The sequence below is a fragment of the Elgaria multicarinata genome, chromosome 2, assembly GCF_023053635.1.
Source record: "Elgaria multicarinata webbii isolate HBS135686 ecotype San Diego chromosome 2, rElgMul1.1.pri, whole genome shotgun sequence".
Taxonomy (NCBI): Eukaryota; Metazoa; Chordata; class Lepidosauria; order Squamata; family Anguidae; genus Elgaria; species Elgaria multicarinata.
In genome coordinates this window covers 166,182,243-166,199,445 of record NC_086172.1, presented here as the reverse complement: position 1 = coordinate 166,199,445, position 17,203 = coordinate 166,182,243, and the positions used below count along the sequence as shown (strand labels likewise).

The 17,203-nt window shown below is 40.9% G+C and overlaps 1 protein-coding gene across 4 annotated transcripts in view; it reads left to right on the top strand.

Moving 5' to 3' along the window:
- The window catches only part of CDC42BPB (CDC42 binding protein kinase beta), a 127,518-nt gene that overhangs the window by 17,665 nt on the left and 92,650 nt on the right, over nucleotides 1-17,203 (top strand). For all 4 annotated transcript variants that reach the window (XM_063118079.1, XM_063118078.1, XM_063118080.1 and 1 more), the window contains exon 2: nucleotides 12,917-13,008. In XM_063118079.1, coding sequence (XP_062974149.1) covers nucleotides 12,917-13,008 — 92 coding nt within the window. The remainder of the gene's footprint in view (nucleotides 1-12,916; nucleotides 13,009-17,203) is intronic.

Genomic DNA, 17,203 nt, shown 5'->3' with positions numbered 1-17,203 from the left:
AGTCAGTGGATGAATGCAATGTTTTCATTGGATCTAGGAATTTTAAAGGGAGTGCTGTTGTCTAATTCCAGGTTTGCATAAGTCAGTATACTCTTTTTTTTCCAGATCACAGGTGGAGTGGGTGCAATATAATCTATCTTACTGGAAGTTACAGAAAATGCTTCCTACAGTACTCTACTCCTTGTCTTTTCTTGCTTGTATGTAGAACAAGGGCATAGAATAACAGGAAGTACTTGTTGCAGTGCTTTGTTCCTTGGGTGATATCCAGTGTTACATGAGCGGACAATTACTTTGATTTACTCTATGTCATTTGTACAAATTCTGGGGTTTAAGAACAATTTCATACTAGAACTTTCAGAAGATCTCTCTAACCGTGTCAGATGTAGGGATGGGCAGATTTGACTGTTCCAGTTTCTACAACTTCCAAACTTTATAAAGCACAAGTTCTTTGCATCCCATTTCCACATCAGTTTGCAACTTTTAAAACTCTGCACAAAAATTCAGTCATTTTTGTGCGCAATTCTCCAAGCGTGCACATTTTTGTATGCAATTTTTGGGTTGGAGAACTGCATTCTAAAAAACTGAAGGATAATTGCATTCCAGTTTGCATATTAGTTTGAGAAGTGTGAGTTATGTTGGTCGGTGCTAAAGTGCAAGCCAAATTGATTTCTCCCCTATCCCTTCTCTGATGGCTAGATGCATTTATTTTGTTGATTATTTACCTTCAGGTTTCAGTTATTTGAGAACAGTAAACCTGTTCCTTAGCATCTTATCTGTTGTGGATGTTTTAATAAATCAGTTCAATTTTCTAAAATTATAAATCTCTAAATTGTATGCACTTTCACTTTGCAAGGGCTGTTTTTAACTCTAGAGGTGGGTTTTAATACCTGCAAAATATATGTTAAAATGAAAGCATTGAGGAGAAATGCAGTATAATTCTACCCTTTAGGTCTCTGGGGCTGCTGCAGAAATGCTCATCTGGTAAAGACTAAAGTGGGTGACAGCTGGTAGAAGATAATAGATTATTTCTTAGGGAGGGGAAGAGGGGTGGATGTGCCCTGCTTTTAACTTCACCCTCCACCCTCTCAAGCTCTTGTAAACCTTGTGCACAGATATTCCTATTGGTTTTAAGAGGGAAAGACACAAATTATACAATTTTTCACTTTAAAGCAAAGATGTTTTAACGCATAGTGCGACTCATAGAAGGGGAAATCCTCATTGAGTTCATGCTACTCTTGAAATATTTATTGTCCAGAAATACTTTCTTTTGTCTACATCTGAGCGCTCCATCACTGACTATAAAGCTATAGATAGTGTTAATGAAGCGTGTTTGGAAATATAGCTGCTTCATGTTGTCCTCTTACAAAAAGCTGAAGCTGGACAGTTTTCTTTGTGATAAATGCTTAGCTGGCTTACTAGGGAAACTTTCCAAGAAAAATGTAATTGAACTAAGATGAGATCACACATTTATCTATAGCCCTTACACTCAAAACTTGACAATACCATTACTGGAAGTGAGATCAGTAATTTTTTGGTAACCTCTCCAGCATTGGTGTTCTGGTGGCTATTTAGAATACCAAAGGGTTCTCAATTCTGAAAAGTCCGCATGGACATGTTTCTGAGCTACTACTGGGAGACAGCAACAAATAAAGAATTTGGGTGGAAATGCACAGGACAAATGGCATGCATTCAGTCCATTGCCAGCACACACACACCCCAAATTAATACCCCCCAAATGAATACAAAATGTAATTCCCCCCATTATTTTTCATCCCACAAGAAAAAGAGCTCCTTGGGGTCACTGAATGGATAACAAAGTGGCACCATGAGAGAACAGGAACATAGGAAACTGCTTTATATTGATCCATCTAGCTCATTATTGTCTACACTGACAGGCAGCAGCTCTCCAGGGTTTTAGAGTGGGGTCTTTTTTAGTTTTGCCTAGAGATGCCAGAGATTGGACCTGGGACTTTCTGCATGCAAACCATGTGCTTCACCATCGGGCTATGGCCAAATGAGTTTCTATATCGCTAGTTTTGTTTAGCCAGCCAGACTGCTCAAGGATGTGAACCGCTAGTATTCCTTTTTTCATAGAGTATTACATTCACAACTGAAATGTCAATGTGTACTAATTCACTGTTTTGTGGGGTTTTTTTTATTTATTATTATACGAAGTCAGTGTCTGATATCAATGGATGTTGTATGCTTTAAACAGGCAAACTCTTCTAGCATTTTAAAATCTGTTGGATTTTCTCACACTTCCAAACTTCATTTGCTGTGGTTCTGTGGTAGCAACCTGACCATAATGAAACCTAAGTTGCTTAGTTTTCAATAACTTTCATATAGAGTCTTGGTTTCAATGGCATTAGTTTCCTTGCTATGTTATGCGTTTATTTGCCTAGGCTTCTTCCATTATAGCACAGCATAAATTATTTAGGCATGCAGGTCAGTTCTTTTTGGTGATCTGCTGCTAGGAACTAGGGAATGGCATTGTTGCATCCCAGATCCTTAGGATCTTTCAGAGATAGATGAGTGTGGACCATGTGGGATGTGGCAACAGACACTGATGCTTCTCTTGGCGTTCTTGCAAAACCCATTCATTCATTTATATTACATTTCTATATCTCATTAGCCAAAGCTCTCTGGGCTGTTTACAAAACTGGGTGTTACAAAGTTGGATGTTGCTTGGTAGTGAGGTGCTTTACCTTTCCACAGGAAATTTTCCATATCGTAAGGTAGTTAGTAACAATGAATGTTTGCCAATTGCAAATGCAATATTAGGCAAGCTTGGCAGTTTGAAAGTTATAATTCATGGTTTTCAGATTATTTATTTGGTTTGTACCCCATTTTTCTACCAAGAAAAACATTTATGTCATTGATTTGTAAGTTTCGAGGAATGAAAACAACAAACAGTTGATTCAGAATGATTATGTACAGTACAGACATTTGATGATTGTACAAGATGTTTAAGTTGAAATAGATGAGTGAATGCCTTTGGGTTGCTAAAATGAATTAGTGTGTCAACAGATTTCAGTATCTGTTTCCCCCCCTTCAATTTAACAACATAAGTGAACTACATACTATTGTCTTTAAATTTTTACTAGTATTCCAATACAGTTTCTACATAACATAACATTTAAATTACTTTAAGAGTGCTTTATTTCCCCCACCCCCGAGTATGAGATGTAATGGGACAAAAATAACATGGAATACACTTTTTAAATTTGTTTACAAAATACAACTAAAATAAACATGCTAAATTACATTACTGTCTAGGGCGTTAAAAAGTTCTCTGATGCAAATTGCTCAATTTAAAATTTTATGGAAAACCTGTGTCATTATCGCATGGTGTGTGTATGTATGTGTGAATAGTAGAACATGCAAGGTGCAGTTTCTGTCTTCTGATAATGTTGTAGGAAAATATTATGGGAAAGGAAGACAACAGGAACTATGTTGCTTTTCCCTCTCTGACTTTAGATTAAATCCCATTTAAATTCAGTTAAAATCCAACTAAATTTGGAACTGGTGAACTCCCAGCCTTTTGATGACTCCTAAAAAAAATACCCTGCTGAAACAGAAAGCCTTGCATTGTTTCCTGAAAACCCCTGGACTTTGGCAAGTTTCCTAAGGTGTGTGATAAAACAGCCCCTGAATTTCCTTCATTTGAAGGAGCAGTGAAAACAGAATACTCCTGATTTCTTATGTATGATTCAGAGATTGGGAGTGTTCCTTCTCTTCCTGGCCCAAACCCTGGCATGTGCACCAGTGCTAACCATGATTACCTCTTAAGCAAGGTTTGAAAAACTGCTTCAAACCCTAAGTACTACAGCTACACTCGGCCTCAGCGTTCTTTGTCTTTCCTTCCTTGTGCTTGCAGCCATACAAGCAACAACTGCAGCAGTATGCCTATGCTGAGTTATAGCCAGCTTCATCCCTTGATAGTGAAGTAGCTCTTGCAGCGCTGCTTGCTTGTTGTATTGCTGTGGCTTGTCCTTGCTGGTTGCAGTACCTTGCAGGTTGTGAGTGGTGAGACATTGGAGTTGCCATCACTTTAAAAGACAGTTTGGTAATTTGTGCTCAACTGTAGCCTCATCAGAGAGGCAGACAGGTCGTGGAGTAGATGCACATATTACAGGGCCCTTTAAAGGTTTTGCTTGGTTCCACATTATTTCTGTGGCATCCCATACGGTTCTGGACTTACTTAGTCCTTTCTATCCTGCCATTCCACTTGAAACAAAGTATTCAAAGTGGCTAACATTATATCTTCCCCCCTCCCTGCTTCCCTAGCAATACATATTTTTAAAAACATGCAACAACAACAAAAAGCCCATTGGCTATAGTACTATGCGGAGAAAAGACATCACGCAGAAGTCCACCCAGGAGGCCTGTCTAACACACACACACAAAGTATTATGGTCATTCTCCCTAGCTGTACTTAAGAACATATAAGAACATAAGAAGAGCCCTGCTGGATCAGACCAAGGGTCCATCTAGTCCAGCACTCTGTTCACACAGTGGCCAACCAGCCGTCAAGAAGGGATGAACAAGCAGGACCTGGTGCAACAGCACCCTCCCACCCATGTTCCCCAGCACAGAAGGATCCCTCCTGCTGACTGCAGCAGATAGGCAGGGTTCTAAAAGCAGTCCTTCAGGTCTTCTGTTTCCAAGCCATTTTGTAGCTGTTTTTCCCCCCTTTCAGTGAAGTAGTTTGTGTTATAGTTCTTGGCTTGTACAATACTTGTACAAATTCTTCTAAAGAATAGACCACCATGAACATTTAATCCAGATAATGGTGGACTTGCAGAACTTGGAGTTTGCAAAGCAAACAAACAAAAAGTCTTGTGGAACTTAACATTGACTCTTTTGCCAGCATTCTTTACAAATTTTAAGGTCCCTATTTGAGTCTTTGGGTAGCTTGCATCACTGCAAGTATTACAGCTAATAGCAGCAGTGAGTGCCTCTCACGTGTCTTCATGGATTTTTGCCCAAGGCGAAGGTTTGACTTTCACTGACCTTTCAGTTATAACTGATCTCTAAGGAAGTAAAACAGGGTGTGGAACAGAGTTGAAAACAGAGTTGAAAATAGGTGATTGTATATTGCTATTTATTAAGAGGAAGTAGAATGAACAGAAAGGTGTGCCACACCTGTGTATTCACTAGTGGTTGCTCTTTGATAGTTATCTTTAGGTGACAATATGGTCTGTATACATCTTTTCACAGTGTCCTAGCAGTAAATATAGCTTAAAACCATTTCTGTTTTTCTCAGACGCTCTGAAGAAAATTGTTCCTTTAAGGATCATTTTGACTTTTACTTTCAGCTTTAGGGCACCAAGCGTGCAATTGATATGACATCCGATCTTGGCAAAGGTGTGTGGCTGGGATGGTTAGCAAACCACTCAGCAACCCTACAACAGACTGTGGCCCTGTTAACAAGACACCTTAAACCACGGCTTTAAACAAGGTGAATAAGGTACAAATATAAACAAGCATAAGTATATTTTTTTCCAGTGAGAAGGGATGACAATACCAGATGTCTTCACATTTGTTTTACAATACTTTGGTGTGTTTTTTAAAAAAAATACAAAGTAGAGAAAAGAACCTTTGAGGCCTAAACAAATATAAGAGTCTAGGCTGCATGTTGCAATAAGATGGAGACAACCTATGTGATCATAAAGAACCATGGTGGTAACCTATGTGATCATCCTAGGTGAGTCAGGGCTAATGTGTACTGGGGTTTCATAGCCCCCACCGGTCATTGCTAGTGATATAGGCCTTAGCTAGATGGGGCTTTATCCCGGGGTGAACCCCAGGATCGTCCCCCGTGCGTCCACATGAAGCACAGGGGATCCCAGGATCAGGGAGGGATCATCCCTCCCTTGCCCTGGGATAGAGCCCTCCACTTTGGCCCCAGTTTTTCTGGGGTCTTGGGCTGAGCCCGAGACCACGGAACATGTGGCCCGTTGCCACGGGTTGACCTGGCTCCGCGCGATTCATCGCTTGGAGCTGGGAGCTATGCCCATCATGGGTGGAGGGGAGTGGGAATTTAAATTACTTTTTTTTAAAAAAAAATGCTTACCTTTAGCGCACGAGCGTTTGTGCGCTCCTTCCTCTTTAAAAATTTTAAAACTGGCGGGCGCGATGCCTCTCCTTGTGAGGTCGTCACGTGTAAACCGAGGAGGGATCACGCGAGATAAAAGGTAGGTTTAGCTAAAGCCATAGTGTGGAGAGTTATCTCTATGGTAGCTATTGAACTAAAATAGCTCATGAAAAGTTATAACACAGGAGTATTGTCAGCTGTACTTCATTATACTTGTGATATTTACAAAATGAAAGGATTGTTAGCTGTAGTATCAAAATTTGAATATTTTTCTCAGATATGTAAATTTAGAAATGACATGCATTAGAGAAGGGGTATATTTCAGTGGTAAAGCATCTTTGCATGCAGAAGGCCCAGCTTAAATCCGTAGCATCTCCAATTAAAATTATCAGGAAGCAGGTGATGACAGACCACTGCCAACCAGAGTAGAGTAGTGGGCTAGATGGACAGATAGATACAAGGCAGTTTCCTTTGAACCTTGAAAAGAACTGAAAAGTGTTAAAAGATGCCCCTCATTCCATCTCTTGGGTCATTTGTCTTCACATTGGTGAGGATTTTTTTCATCTTGTTTGTAAATCTTTTTTAAAAAAAGTATTCCTAAAGACTGATTTGCATGGATATGAATTTAGAAGTCCTTCAATAGTATCAATTATCCACCATGGACATGTTACTTATCTGTCACTTTATTTTCAAGCATGCAGTTGATTGAAGTTAGGCATTCCAGTTGCTCAGATATAACTGGTACACATTTATGTAGAGTTAACGGACAATACGTCCTGGTTCAATTTTCAATTTGGTCCTATTCAGATACTTTTTTTTTTTCTTGGAAAGGAGGCTCAGATGGAGGTAAGAATCTTTTTGTTCTGATTTAGCTTCCTTAACACTTCTTCATAGCACACATTCTCAATATGCCCTCATTTCGCCCCTTTCAAAATAGCAACAGGTTAAAATCGCTGTATTTGTATTGGGATAGGCTTGACAGAATTTGTAGTGCGTGCAGCTATTCCAGGCCACTTACTAACAGGGCACATCTAATTTTTTTTATCAGTCTGTGTTTGTGTGTGTGTGTGAGCGAGTGAGTGAGAGAGAGAAAGAGAGAGAGAATCTGATTACACTTGCAAAAACACTTGCATGCACACAGACACATACAGTGCGTTTTTTAGTCTATGATGCATCCACTTTTAGAACATTGTGGGCATTTCTGATTTTCACCTCAGAAAACTTACAGTAGCACTGTAAATGCAAAAATAGAGGGATGGATCATTTTTCATAGAATCATAGAATAGCAGAGTTGGAAGGGGCCTACAAGGCCATCGAGTCCAACCCCCTGCTCAATGCAGGAATCCACCCTAAAGCATCCCTGACAGATGGTTGTCCAGCTGCCTCTTGAAGGCCTCTAGTGTGTTACCTAGGGAGGTTGTGGGCTCTAGACTAATTAATTAATTTCCTTATTAATGGTTTTATTTTGGTTGTGTTCAGACGTCACGATAGCCCACAATGTGTTAATAAGCTATTCACAGTAGCTGATTTTTAAATAGCTCACGATCCCCTGCCACATGAGCAAACTAATAAGCTACTGTGAGTAGCTTATTAAGCTACTGCATGCTGCCCGAGCAGTGGTACTGTTTCACCTCTGAAGCACTGGAAATTTGCAACATTGGGATACAAAATCATATACAGCTTCTCCCAGTTAGGAGGCACCTGTTCCACTATCAAATCCATGAACATTTACTCCAGAGGAGGAAAACTCCCCAGTGCACCAGAAAGTGGGAAGTGGCTAGGAAAGCTTTGATGGTTGCAGATTGGGACCAAACTTCATACACAGCCTCCTTTACTCAGGAGGCACCTGATGCATAGCAAAACTCTGGACACTGACAGCCAGCAAGGAGCAGAGCGGCAGTGGTTTTGACTATTATTTTATTTTATTTATTTATTACATTTATATACCACCCCATAGCCAAAGCTCTCTGGGCGGTTTACAAAACTTAAAAACAATGAACATTAAAAACAGATATACAAAATTTAAAAACCAAAACTATAAAAAAACAATATCCATTTAAAACATGAGACAGCGTTTCTCTTGGCTCTTCGCTCTCAGTCCTTTTGCCAGTTCCTACCCACCTTCTACTTGCAAATCTCATCTATGGAAAGGAGCTGGAGAATGGAAAACTAGGGGCTGGAGGGGACGCAAAGCTTGGTCCATTCCAACCTCTCCACTGGCCATCTGGGAAAGGATCCCATCTCCTCGCTGGGCATAAGACCGGTCTTCTTGAGGCTGGTACAATTTCCTAATCCCTGTCGACCGTCTTTTGTCTTTAGAGGCACCAGTTGCAAGGAGCGACGGCTGAGACACACCGTTCTGAACAGGGCTCAGGCTCCTTAAGGCATTCTGGGACAAGTGGGTACTCTTGCTGCACAGTTCTCTAGCCAGCCAAAATAAGCCACAGTGACTGCCAAATGGCGTAATAACTCACGATGGTTTAAATAACCCACTCTGCAGACCATGGGTTATCTGAGTGGGTTATTTTGGCCAAATAAGCCATCGTGGGTTAAAAAAGATCCTACCAGGTGACATGATAACCCATGAAGGGTTAATAAAGCCTTTGTGGCTTAATTAACCCATTGTGGGTTATTGTGATGTCTGAACCCAGTCTGTATCCTAGAAAAATGTTGAGAAAGGTCATAATGCACGCTTACCAAATAGTGTGGAATAGAAAATAAAGAGGGAACACTATTTAGTCTCAGCATGTAACAACTAGTGTCCGAGTGACCCCAGGCTTAGAGATGTGAGATGCTAATATTTTCAAAAATGAGTCTAGAAGGTGTACTGGTGGTTGCACAACACCAAAACTATGAAGAGAAGAATGGTGCACATAATCCCATAGCTCCGTTCCCTGAACTCTAATGTGGTTGACTCTTATAGAGACTGATAGGCAGTAGGCTGAGGGTAACATAAAAATGAAAGGCACTTATCAACTACATGCTGGAAATCAATAACTGGAATTAGCTATCATTGCTGTATATTAAATCTAGGTGAAGTGCTTTTGGAAAATTGTGCATCTGTTAAAACTTCCATATTTGGGTTTCAACAAAGCAGCACTTCTAATATAGTAGCTCTAGAAGGGACTGTGTGCCATCTAATTAAGCTTTCTGCTGTAACACACAGTTTGTTATAATGAAAGCTTCTATAGCAGATACCCACCTGAAGTCTAAAGTGGCACAGTCCAAAGTTTTAATAACTCCTCATCCGCTAAACTTAAAACTTAATCTACACATACAGCAGAATGAGGTGGAAGAATCCTGAGATGGTAGCATGAGCTATACTTACACAAAACAGGTAAAAAGTTCACATTTTTAATACCTCCCCATAAATCCTCTGCAAGTAGGTAACACTTGAAGGAGAAATGTTCTAGCCTAGAATATGTTTACCATGCTAGTTTTGTACTTGCCGTGAGTCTAATGTTGTGAAGTATTCCCAAATGTTGTCTCCTGTCTGTATTCTGAGGTTCTACAGTATGTACTATCACTTCAGGATTCGACCACCTCATTCTGCACCTCATTCTCCTGCATGCATAGATCTAGACTAAGGGCCTTGCCAGACCCAGCCGGATAAGCTGGCAGGGAGGCAGGGCGACGGCGCGCTAACTTTAGCGTGTGCCGCCCTGCCTCCTAGACAGCCGACGCGCAGGGACTACGGAAGCCCTGCAGCATCGGCCATTTTTTTTTGTTGTTGTTGTTAAAGACTCCGGAGAAGGTAAGTGGTTTTTTTTTCTAAAACTATCCGTCCCTCGGCCCCATCCCATCCCCGGTTGTCTGTCCCTCGCCCCCATCCCATCCCCGGTTGTCTGTCCCTCGCCCCCATCCCATCCCCGGTTGTCTGTCCCTCACCCCCATCCCATCCCCGGTTGTCTGTCCCTTGCCCCCATCCCATCCCCGGTTGTCTGTCCCTCGGCCCCATCCCATCCCTGATGTCCAGCTTTCCCCCCCCTCTCCTGCCGGTCCAGCCTTCCCCCCCATCTCCCCCCCCCGGGATCCCCCCAGCCCGATGGGCATAGCGCTGAGCCCAGTCCTTGGCTTTTCCCGGCTAAGCGAGTAGCCGCAAAAAGCCACGGACCTTGCTAGACGTTCCGCAGCCCTGGCCTCAGGCCGGGGCTGCGGAAAAGGCACGCCATAAGCGACTTCGCTTATGGCGCGTTAGGGGAGGCTTCAGCGCGGCCTGGGCCCGGATTCCCCTGTGCGTCATGTGGATACACAGCAGGGAAACCGGGCCTCAAAGTGCGCTAAGGCCTCGTCTAGCAAGGCCCTAAGTTAATTTGTAGAGTGTTAACTGTGTAAAAGATACTGTGCAGTTACAAGAAGGTACGGTTGGTCTTGGAGACATTGCGACATGTGAGTTTGTGGATTCTGTAAATGGCGCATGTATTAACTGCACTGTCATGAAGCAAATATGCTGTTTAGTCATGATGTGCTGGGGGAAAAGCCAAACCCATTAGGTTCTGCCCAGCTATCTAATCTTGCATAGTGTGGATGCTTCTGTTCCACATTCTTAAAGAAGACATACTAAAATATGATGTAAACAAGATACTTGGCAAGTGAGCAGAAGGAGGTTCAGTTTGGTTTAAAGGAGTAACAGTAGAAATCAAAGCATAAAGCAGCATTCTGTTCTTTGGTTTTTAAAGTAGAACATATTTTTCCTTAAAATCCCTGGTAATATGATGTGGCATTTGCAGTATTAATTAATCCATTGCCTCAGTATCTATTCAGCTTTCTTATCAGACTCCAGAGTCCTGGGTTCTCTTACAGCATAGTTTTCTCAGTAAAAAAAAAAAAAATCTTAATGTGTTCCCACACTAATTCCTCATGTTTTGCGTGTAGCTGTGCTCTGACTGCAAAACTCATTAAAGAAAGGTATCTGTGAAAACTCTTCTTTGTTAGGAGAAATGAACACTCAGGTACAATCTGCATAAATCAGTGATTCTAGGTGGGGGTGGGGGCAAACCTCTTAGGTTTTTCGCTTGCATATCTCAGTAAGGGATTTTAAAATGTATTTTTTATGAGGTAGGAGTGAATCAGGAACACAGATACAATTCTGGCAGCCCATCTTGGAAGATGGGAAGAGATGCTTCACTGTTCTCTTCTTGCTCCGTGTTTCCTTGTTCCGAGTTTTTTTTTTTTAAAGTCTAATTATTTTAAGAATAAAAGATCAAGGGAGAGAGAAAATGTGCTCTTAGCATATTGTTGCTCTTAACTTCACTGTCATTCTTTAAGAAAGCGATAGGGAACCTCTGGCCCACAGGTCACATGCAGCCTCCAGGGGTTCGTCATCTGGCCTGCAAGTTTCTTCTCCTGTTTTCTGTGATCATCAATTAGCGGCAGTATTTAAAGGCAATTAAACTTGAGATCCCTGCATAGAATAGAGTTGTGCATTTGCAGGCATGATAGCTGTTGCACTGGGGCTTACTCCTGAGTAGACTTGCTTAGAATTGAGCTGTGCTTTGTATACTTGGTGGGAAAATGTCCACATTGGTAACAGTTACATCTGACCCTTAAGCCTCATCCATTGCTGGAATGCCCCCCCCCCACACACACACACCACCTGAGGCCCTTCCCAAAGTAGAACTGGGGGCCCAGGCTGAAAAAGTTTTGCTATCACTGCTTCAGGAAAGAATTATGCTGTCGGCAAGCCAGGGAGGGCCGTACATTCAAGTGGCAGCAATTGCTAGATCTTAGCACCCTCTTATGATTTTTTAGCTGGCAGTACTGAAAAACCTTGCCAAATGCCACTGTTGTAGAAACAGGGGACTAAAGTTAATCCAGATCTCTGGAAAACCGCCGAGTCTATTTGCTGATCACCAATGCCCTTTATGCTATGGTTTATTTGTTGAGCATTGATTTCATAATTTGGTTGTCAGTAGATCACGGTTGTCCTCTGTTGTGCTGTGATGACTCTTCTTATGATGGTAGCCTGAAAACCGCAAAGAGGACTTTGACAGGGCAAACAAAGAATACTAGGCTTGTTGGGTGAGCTACTGATTTCAGTACTACACCCACAAATGGCTCTCAGTTTACTTTTGACACTTCCCTGAGAGAAGGCACAGAAGTTATTTGAAACAGACATTGTGTAATTGTAATTTTGTGAACCGCCCAGAGAGCTCCAGCTATTGGGCGGTATAGAAATGTAATAAATAAATAAATAATCTGAGTAGATTCCTAGGCACAAATTGAAATGCTCTAAACACACCCTTCATTTCACACTTTATGTGAATGATGTAATGTTTAAAGACTATTTTTCTAGAATCTGACCTGACTAGTTTTTGTAAAACTCTGTTCAGCAACTATTTTTATCTGAGAGGATGGAAGATAATAGATCAGACCCCCATCTCCATGAGCTGTCAGAAAATTGCATTTCTAGAACTACTGTGGCAACCACATACACAGCACATCCTGCTGGCAACTGGGGGTGGGGCCAGTTGGCCCACTTAAGAGGACTGGATTTAGCCCTGGCCTTTTGTTGCAGATCCTACAGTAAGGTTATCTGGAATAGTGTATACTTAAAAACGAAACCACTGATTGAGATTGGCTAATGTTGATTCATAAAGAACCACTTGGCTGGTTACTTGTGTCAAGTAAGAAGATGACCAGATGGGAATGTCTGTAAATAGGAAGAAAATCACTTCCATTTTTTTCCTAGCAATAATATGCCACAGCTTCTTAATATAGGTAAGTGTGGGTGGGCATGCCAGTGAAAATGTGTTGGCTTATTTGCAAGGTTGGACTAATGTACAGTGTTTAATTTATATTTCCTCTTATTTTCAACAGCAAAACCATTTACACAGTTGGTGAAGGAAATGCAGCTTCATCGAGATGACTTTGAAATTATAAAAGTCATTGGCAGAGGTGCATTTGGTGAGGTAAGATTCCCTTGGAGTTCAGTTCTAGATACATTGTCTATTGTAATGTGTTAGTCAATGCACCACATATTTTACTTCAAATTATTTCTCTGTAATAGTTTGTAATTGATCAGACTAAAGGTCCAATCCTATGTATATTTAGACAGAAAAAAGTCCTACAATTCCCTGCGTGCTCCAGTGAGCATAGCTAGTGGGGAAATGCTGGCTGTTGTAGGGCTTTTTTCTCCTGAAATATGCCTAGGTTTGTGCCCTAAGTGAACTCCTAAAAAGCATATGACACAATAAATTGTTTGGCTTTAAGGTGGTTCAGGATTCTTTGTTGTTCTACATTTACCCTTCCAGATTCTGTCATTTATCTGTAGCTGTCATGGGGTAAGAATAATACATACTTAGTTTAAGTAATACAAAAAATATGCAGAAAGGCCTGCATGACACACATTTAATGCCTAGTAAACTGAATTGTCAGGAAACAAAGAAAAAAGTTAGCTTTTATTTATGGCCCCCATCAATTGTGTGCGAAATTGGAGTGAGGATTCTGTTTCAATCATTAGTTATATTGTCCAGGGGCACAGGTTTGGATATCACATTCAAAGATAGTAGCCAAATTAACAAAGAGATGGCATAATGGAGAATTTTTAGACATGGAGGCATAAATCTGTTGGGTCTAAGGAATTGCATCCTTCAGTGGTGAATGAGAGCGGAATAAATATTTTAAGAGCCTCTTCAGTCATATACAATACTGTGACATGTATTTAGATAAAGGGGACTATCTCAAAGCAGAGAATGTCTGGGAAAGTACTTTTGCCTTCTCAGATGCAGCACTTAACTAATAGTGCTGGATCCCAGGAGATTTTGTATGCTTCAAGCGTCTAGGGTAGTCTAGGACAGTGGTCATCAACTTGTCCAGACCCGAGACCCACCTTCAACCCCCAACCTGCAATATGGAACCACTTTCACAATTTCCCAATGTGGTGACAACAGCTTTGCTGCACCTCACCTGGACTGATCTTGTGACCCACTTTTGGGTTGCAACCCACTAGTTGAAGACCACTGGTTAGGATTTTTGCAGATTTGTCAATGGTCTCTGACTGCAGCTGCATAATGCTTTTAGGTGCTTGCAAGGGTTTGTATTCATAGAATCATAGAATAGTAGAGTTGAAAGGGGCCTATAAGGCCATCGAGTCCAACCCCCTGGTCTGGGGTTTCTCACCTCTCCACATCCCACTTTGAAGTTAACTGGAGTTTCAGGGGAGTCTTGCTTGGTGCCATATAGAGCTGCTCTTGGAGAGAGGAGGGCAGCATTACATTTGGGAGACTTGATCATTGACCTGCTTGGCTCCCCTTGGATTCAAACATAAGTTAAAAAGGAAGAGGCACAGCATTGACTTCTGTGCTTGCTTTAACCTAGAATTAAAATGATTGCTGATACTCTTGTTCCAGTCATAGAGTGGAGGTATAACCTTGAGATAAGGACCATTGTTTACCTTGGTTCCCCTGCGGTTGGATCTCTGTTTAAAAGGGCACTTCCAGCTCTCAGGATTATTTCTTCTAGTGGTCTAGAGAGGGACCGTTTTACTCTTCACAGCTCCTGTTCTGCTCTGTATGAATATTCCATACTTGATATTTTTTGGTCCCCTTTTACTACAGCATTTTACAAATTTGGGATAGAACACCTAACTTGCTGGAGTGGCACTATTTTGATTAAGCTATTGCTTTCTCTATTGATTCACTGTATTTTATAGGATAAAATGTTTACATAATCATGTTCATACTGAATATATAAAAATAACCTTTTAGATTGTGGAATTTTGATCCTTGATGTGGTGTGGTTTTACAGTATGTATGTTGTGTGTCCACCCCACCCCCAATCATGCTTTTCTGCATCAAACATGTAAAGTGGGAAGGATGACGACAAATGTGGCTCCTGGGTGCATGTACCCTGCTGATTTAGGAACAGGTGTAGTAAGTAGTTTGCCATCATTTACATATAGTGATATGCTTGCTTGACCTCTGCACTTCAGATCTGTCTACAAACCCAACAAGAGAGACAGACAGTGCCTTGGTGTACTTTAATCTTTAATCTGGAAAGCTGTCTTAACATCTATAAGCCATGGAATCTTAAATAGTTTTAGCTTAGCTATTAGAAATTTCTTTAGTCTGAGAAATATTTTAAGGAGATACATTTTTAAAGCACAGTGCATATGAGTTAGAAGTATTCTACAATATAGCAGAATGCTATAGTGCGTGCGCAGGTGTGAACGTCATAGAATCATTTATGGTTCTATTAATTCTCAAGTCCCCCCTCCCCTCAGAAATAGTTTGGAAGGATACTTTACATTAATAGGCCACTGAGACTAATTTTCAGTTTACTGTAATGCAACGTTTTCAAGTGAAAACAATGATTCAATTATATTAAACAACAAAGAGTCTTATAGAATCTTAAAGACTTAATACATTTACTATAGCATAAGGTTTCATGCTCTAGAGTTCACTTCATCAGTTGTATCTGATGAAGTATACTGTAGTACATGAAAGCTTATGCCTTAATAAATTAAGATGCTACAAGATTTTTACTCTTTTGCAACAAAAACAACAGAGGTTCACCTCCAGATTATATTAAATAGTATATCCTGATCATTACATTAAAGCAGAAGTATGTAATTTACGCCTTGTATTTAGGAACATAGGAAACTGCTTTATACTGAGTCAGACCATTGGTCCAGCTAACCCAGTAGTGTCGACACCAACTGGCAGCAATATCTCTCCAGCATTTCAGGCAGGTGTTTTTCCAGCTCCACCTGGAGATGCTGGGACCTTCTGCATGCAGAGCATGTGCTATATCACTGAGTCCAGCCCCTGCCTAAGTTCAGGTGGGTTTCATCATTTTTATAACTTTTTGGCTGTAGATAATATTTCAGTTTTATCTTACAAATTGCTGGGCAATTTATTTTGTGCTTTACCATGCAGCCATGACTCCACCTACTTAAAAGCCACAGCTACTTATGTCATACAAAATGTACATTCCTGTGGAAATAAATAAATGACCCATATTTGATTTTCCCCAGAGAATAAGGAGCAGAATGCCAAGTGATACCTCTCCTCCCTGAATGTGATATTTGTCATAACCAAATGAGGACACATTGGATATTTGAGTCTACACAGAAAATTTGATTCAAATGCATGCAGCAATAGCTTGATTTGTCAGTTTAAAAAGATTGACGATGTGAAAAATACGTTTATATTTTTCAATGGACTAATTGGATTGAACTGGCAATAGTGTAAGGGGGTGACTGCATATTCAATAGCACTTTGCATTCAAGATTTTTATACATTCCATGCCTAATATGAAGAGAGTCATGAATTCAATATAATTAATCAGTGTAGCCCTTTTGTAAATATGAAGGCAGACTTGGAAACACTCACATTCATCGTACTGCTTTTCAATGGCTAGGAAACTAATCAGCCATGTCTTAAGTGGACAGTCAGAGAGCAGTGGTGTAGTCCCTTCATGAATGATGTCCTGATGAAAATGCCTCAGGTAATCAAAGCAATGATGACTGTCTGAACTAGTGCCCAGGTAAGACAGTGACTATGGAACATGTACTATGTAAACCGCCCAGAGAGCTTCAGCTGTGGGGCGGTATACAAATGTAATAAATAATAATAAATAATACTGTTTTCATTTGCTGCCGCTGCTGAAGTCAGGGTAGAGGCATCCATTTCTTTTCTTTTTAACCCCTTAGTCCAAATGCCTTCCAGTAACTAAACCTAAAGATGTTTAACACAAATAACTGCTTATTCCTGTACCTCCATCTCCTACTGCAAAGCGTTCTGTATGCAGCTGTTTTGAAAAGTGCCCAGAGAAGCTTCAACATGTTCAAAATATAGCAGCCTCATTATTAACTGGAGCCAATTATCAAGAACATGTCACCCTATTGCTGAAACCAACTGCATTGGTTCCCTGTTTGTTTCCAAGCCCAATTCAAGGTGATGAATGCCATTTAGGAGCGGGGTCTCTGATGGGTCACCTTTTCCCATATGAGCCTGCCTTGCTTATTAAGATAATCAGTGGAGAGTCTCTTGTTGCTTCCCAGCCTACATTTAGTTGGGACAAGGGAAAGAGTGTTCTCTGTTGCGACATTCAACTTTGGAACTCCCTACCCAAGAAGGTTCATCATGCCCTCTCCTTATTGGT